The sequence below is a fragment of the Eretmochelys imbricata genome, chromosome 8 (assembly GCF_965152235.1).
Source record: "Eretmochelys imbricata isolate rEreImb1 chromosome 8, rEreImb1.hap1, whole genome shotgun sequence".
Taxonomy (NCBI): domain Eukaryota; kingdom Metazoa; phylum Chordata; order Testudines; family Cheloniidae; genus Eretmochelys; species Eretmochelys imbricata.
This window is the reverse complement of record NC_135579.1, coordinates 22712676-22718913: the sequence shown is the minus strand read 5'-3', so window position 1 is coordinate 22718913 and position 6238 is coordinate 22712676. Positions and strand designations below refer to the sequence as shown.

The window sequence follows — 6238 nt, the reverse complement described above, 5'->3', positions numbered from 1 at the left end:
CTTTTTTTTTTTTTAAGCCTCACAGCTGGAAACGGGGAGGGAAGAAAAAGCAAAACACCCAAGTAAGAGTTTGTCTTCCAATTGTAGCTAGAAAAGCTCTTTAGATGACATATATTTATCAACATGGCACTTAGTGAGCTATTACAGATTGATATTCCCTAAGGACTATGTCTCTTGATCAACCCTTCTTTCACAGGCGGGATGCCCAAAGTTTGCCCAAATAAGGACTACTGCATCTAACAGGTAGAAAATGGGGCAGATTGTGACTACTGTTTTCTGGCTAATATAGAGCAGCACTTGCTGGGACTTGCAGTCTCTGTGGGCCATGTCTCCATATCAAAGATGATATGTCTCTGTGGGCTGCATTTTAGATCCTCATGGGTTATTTTTGCTCATTGGCTCTTTTACCAGAGATCTTGGAGAGGACCCTCACTGGAAAGTATCTACAGGGAAACACTGTTTCTATTTGATATTGCACTGGACAGGGGGAATTGTCAGCTCACACTGACAGATCTCACCATTGAAGGTAACTGAGAAGGAAAAGAATTCCTCTTCTTTTCAGAAAGAAAACATAAGCACTACATCTCTCCTGACAGCACCATGTTAGGCGTAGGTGTGACCTTGAGCAGACACAGGAGGCATTTACCGCAGTTCAGCATTACCACTTCAAGTCAGACTTTGAAATCTTTAAGATCACAATATTGTTGCTACAAAACAAAGAGGAGGCATGCAGCAAAAAATGGCAGCTGGCGAAAAAGCATAAATCTCAGTGTGGGTATGCGTGTGCGAAGGCCTGTGTGTGTGCTTTTTGTATACAGGGATGGAAGTTTGCACACCTCTGAAAAGCACTGACAGTAAGGCCCTGCTGCGTTAATAAAGTCCAGACATCCTCCTGAAGCAACAGAGAGGTCTCCTCAATAGTTCTGCACATTGCGTCCCCTCAGCCTCATCAGTCACCATATTCATGCTGTTCGCCATTCCTATCACATCAATACAGGAGGCACCATGGAAATGCAGACATATGAGCTTGCGTTAGAATCCTGCTGCCCAAAATCATCTGGTGTGCAGGTGTGCGGTTCCCCTGCCAGGGTCTTCATTAGAAACAGGACTCCTGGGATTCTGGGTCATTGTGGATGGGAAGCTTCTCGTGTTCCTGATGATGCCCATTACGTAAAACTGTGTACCTAGGTGGGGGGAAAAGCAAAACAAATAGGAGTCACTAGAGCAAATTAAAAAGGACAGACTGAGCCTTTTCTTTTCTCAGGAGAGTCTGAGACCCAGGCAGGTGTGACCTCACAGTGCTCCCAATATCCCGTTTCCAAACCCTGTTCATGATGGCAGAAGATGTCTGTGACCCTAATGTTAACCCCAACCCCTGCAAAGTAGGAACCTGCTGGTTCATGTAGGTCTGAGCTATAACACGTACCCATAACAAACCAAGCTAATGAATTAGGAGACCCAGGATTCTGGGGTGGATGTTGGTGACTGAGTTGTCAACACAGAATTGAATCTGTTTAAAGCAAGTATTAAAAAATCACTTTGCTTTGGCTTGGAATGTATGTGTCCTTTAGAGTGACACAGAGACCTACCCTCTGAGTCACGTAAACCATACACTAAAAACAATTGATTGCTAGTAATCTCACTATGGATGTAGAAGCCCTCTACACCAACATTCCACACAAAGATGGACTACAAGCCGTCAAGAACACTATCCCCGATAATGTCACGGCTAACCTGGTGGCTGAACTTTGTGACTTTGTCCTTACCCATAACTATTTTACATTTGGGGACAATATATACCTTCAGATCAGTGGCACTGCTATGGGTACCCGCATGGCCCCACAGTATGCCAACATTTTTATGGCTGACTTAGAACAATGCTTCCTCAGCTCTCGTCCCCTAACGCCCCTACTCTACTTGCGCTATATTGATGACATCTTCATCATCTGGACCCATGGAAAAGAAGCCCTTGAGGAATTCCACTATGATTTCAACAATTTCCATTCCACCATCAACCTCAGCCTGGTCCAGTCCACACAAGAGATCCACTTCCTGGACACTACAGTGCTAATAAACGATGGTCACATAAACACCACCCTGTACCGGAAACCTACTGACCGCTATTCCTACCTACATGCCTCCAGCTTTCATCCTGACCACACCACACGATACATCGTCCATAGCCAAGCTCTGCGATACAACCACATTTGCTCCAACCCCTCAGACAGAGACAAACACCTACAAGATCTCTATCAAGCATTCTTACAACTACAATACCCACCTGCGGAAGTGAAGAAACAGATTGATAGAGCCAGAAGAGTTCCCAGAAGTCACCTACTACAGGACAGGCCTAACAAAGAAAATAACAGAACGCCACTAGCCGTCACCTTCAGCCCCCAACTAAAACCCCTCCAACGCATTATCAAGGATCTACAACCTATCCTGAAGGATGACCCAACACTCTCACAAATCCTGGGAGACAGGCCAGTCCTTGCCTACAGACAGCACCCCCAACCTGAAGCAAATACTCACCAGCAACCACATACCACACAACAGAACCACTAACCCAGGAACCTATCCTTGCAACAAAGCCCGTTGCCAACTGTGCCCACATATCTATTCAGGGGACACCATCACAGGGCCTAATAACATCAGCCACGCTATCAGAGGCTCGTTCACCTGCACATCCACCAATGTGATTTATGCCATCATGTGCCAGCAATGCCCCTCTACCATGTACATTGGTCAAACTGGACAGTCTCTACGTAAAAGAATAAGTGGACACAAATCAGATGTCAAGAATTATAACATTCATAAACCAGTCGGAGAACACTTCAATCTCTCTGGTCACACGATTACAGACATGAAAGTTGCAATTCTTCAACAAAAAAACTTCAAATCCAGACTCCAGCGAGAAACTGTTGAATTGGAATTCATTTGCAAATTGGATACAATTAACTTAGGCTTGAATAGAGACTGGGAGTGGCTAAGTCATTATGCAAGGTAACCTATTTCCCCTTGTTTTTCCTAACCCCTACTCCCTCAGACGTTCTTGTTAAACCCTGGATTTGTGCTGGAAATGGCCCACCTTGATTATCATACACATTGTAAGGAGAGTGGTCACTTTAGATAAGCTATTACCAGCAGGAGAGTGGGTTTGTGTGTGTGTGGGGGGGGAATGAGAAAACCTGGATTTGTGCTGGAAATGGCCCAATTGATTATCATACACATTGTAAGGAGAGTGATCACTTTAGATAAGCTATTGCCAGCAGGAGAGTGCGGTGGAGGGAGGTATTTTTTCATGCTTTGTGTGTATAAAAGATCTTCTACACTTTCCACAGTATGCATCCGATGAAGTGAGCTGTAGCTCACGAAAGCTTATGCTCAAATAAATTGGTTAGTCTCTAAGGTCTACTATAGACTACCGGACCAGGGGGATGAGGTGGACGAGGCTTTCTTCTGGCAACTCGCAGAAGTTACTAGATCGCACGCCCTGGTTCTCATGGGAGACTTCAATCACCCTGATATCTGCTGGGAGAGCAATACAGCAGTGCACAGACAATCCAGGACATTTTTGGAAAGTGTAGGAGACAATTTCCTGGTGCAAGTGCTGGAGGAACCAACTAGGGGCAGAGCTCTTCTTGACCTGCTGCTCACAAACCGGGAAGAATTAGTAGGGGAAGCAAAAGTGGATGGGAACCTGGGAGGCAGTGACCATAAGATGGTCGAGTTCAGGATCCTGACACAAGGAAGAAAGGAAAGCAGCGGAATACGGACCCTGGACTTCAGAAAAGCAGACTTTGACTCCCTCAGGGAACTGATGGGCAAGATCCCCTGGGAGAATAACATGAGGGGGAAAGGAGTCCAGGAGAGCTGGCTGTATTTTAAAGAATCCTTATTGAGGTTACAGGGACAAACCATCCCGATGTGTAGAAAGAATAGTAAATATGGTAGGCGACCAGCTTGGCTTAACAGTGAAATCCTTGCTGATCTTAAATACAAAAAAGAAGCTTACAAGAAGTGGAAGATTGGACAAATGACGAGGGATGAGTATAAAAATATTTATTGCTCGGGCATGCAGGAGTGAAATCAGGAAGGCCAAATCACACCTGGAGTTGCAGCTAGCAAGAGATGTTAAGAGTAACAAGAAGGGTTTCTTCAGGTATGTTAGCAACAAGAAGAAAGTCAAGGAAAGTGTGGGCCCCTTACTGAACGAGGGAGGCAACCTAGTGACAGAGGATGTGGAAAAAGCTAATGTACTCAATGCTTTTTTTGCCTCTGTCTTCACGAACAAGGTCAGCTCCCAGACTGCTGCACTGGGCAGCACAGCATGGGGAGGAGGTGACCAGCCCTCTGTGGAGAAAGAAGTGGTTCGGGACTAGTTAGAAAAGCTGGACGTGCACAAGTTCATGGGGCCGGATGCATTGCATCCGAGAGTGTTAAAGGAGTTGGTGGATGTGATTGCAGAGCCATTGGCCATTATCTTTGAAAACTCATGGCGATCGGGGGAAGTCCTGGACAACTGGAAAAAAGCTAATGTAGTGCCCATCTTTAAAAAGGGGAAGAAGGAGGATCCTGGGAACTACAGGCCAGTCAGCCTCACCTCAGTCTCTGGAAAAATCATGGAGCAGGTCCTCAAGGAATCAATTCTGAAGCACTTAGAGGAAAGGAAAGTGATCAGGAACAGTCAGCATGGATTCACCAAGGGCAAGTCATGCCTGACTAATCTAATTGCCTTCTATGATGAGATAACTGGTTCTGTGGATGAAGGGAAAGCAGTGGACGTGCTGTTCCTTGACTTTAGCAAAGCTTTTGACACTGTCTCCCACAGTATTCTTGCCAGCAAGTTAAAGAAGTATGGGCTGGATGAGTGGACTATAAGGTGGCTAGAAAGCTGACTAGATTGTCGGGCTCAACGGGTAGTGATCAATGGCTCCATGTCTAGTTAGCAGCCGGTATCAAGTGGAGTGCCCCAAGGGTTGGTCCTGGGGCCAGTTTTGTTCAATATCTTCATAAATGATCTGGAGTATGGCGTGGATTACGCCCTCAGCAAGTTTGCAGATGACACTAAACTGGGAGGAGAGGTAGATACGCTGGAGGGTAGGGATAGGATACAGAGGGACCTAGACAAATTGGAGGATTGGGCCAAAAGAAATCTAATGAGGTTCAACAAGGACAAGTGCAGACTCCTGCACTTAGGACGGAAAAATCCAATGCACCGCTACAGACTAGGGACCAAATGGCTAGGTTAGTAGTTCTGCAGAAAAGGACCTAGGGGTTACAGTGGACAAGAAGCTGGATATGAGTCAACAGTGTGCCCTTGTTGCCAAGAAGGCCAATGGCATTTTGGGATGTATAAGTAGGGGCATTGCCAGCAGATCGAGGGACGTGATCGTTCCCCTCTATTCGACACTGGTGAGGCCTCATCTGGAGACTGTGTCCAGTTTTGGGCCCCACACTACAAGAAGGATGTGGAAAAATTGGAAAGAGTCCAGCGGAAGGCAACAAAAATGATTAGGGGACTGGAACACATGAGTTATGAGGAGAGGCTGAGGGAACTGGGGATGTTTAGTCTACGGAAGAGAAGAATGAGGGGGGATTTGATAGCTGCTTTCAACTACCTGAAAGGGGGTTCCAAAAAGGATGGATCTAGACTGTTCTCAGTGGTAGCAGATGACAGAACAAGGAGTAATGGTCTCAAGTTGTGGTGTGGGAGATTTAGGTTGGATATTAGGAAAAACTTTTTCAGTAGGAGGGTGGTGAAACACTGGAATGGGTTACCTAGGGAGGTGGTGGAATCTCCTTCCTTAGAAGTTTTTAAGGTCAGGCTTGACAAAGCCCTGGCTGGGATGATTTAATTGGGGATCGGTCCTACTTTGAGCAGGAGGTTGGACTAGATGACCTCCTGAGGTCCCTTCCAACCCTGATATTCTATGATTCTATGAAATGCTCTGGCCTGTGCTAGACAGGAAGTCAGACAAGATTAACATAATGGTCCTTTCTGTCACTAAAAATGTAAGAACAATTTGCAGACTTGATTTTTGTATATTGTGCCAAGTCAGACTGAACTCATTTGTGCAAGAAGCTCCACCAAGGAAACATCAGCAAGCCAGGATCTGTGCTACAGCTGAGTTAAGAGAGACCATGTACTCTGCGAGCATGGAAGCCATGCTGCAGAATGATGCACAGTCTGTTCAGCAGCAGGAGAGGCAGCTATTGAAAAGTGGCTTCATACAAG

General features: G+C 45.8%; 1 protein-coding gene across 1 annotated transcript in view; it reads right to left on the bottom strand.

Annotated features, from left to right (window-relative positions):
* Window positions 1–1096: 1096 nt before the first annotated feature.
* HTR4 (5-hydroxytryptamine receptor 4) overlaps window positions 1097–6238 on the bottom strand; it is a 215942-nt gene continuing 210800 nt past the window's right edge. Inside the window, exon 7 of the mRNA XM_077825045.1 lies at window positions 1097–1184. Within this exon, the coding sequence (XP_077681171.1) occupies window positions 1097–1184 (88 nt within the window). The remainder of the gene's footprint in view (window positions 1185–6238) is intronic.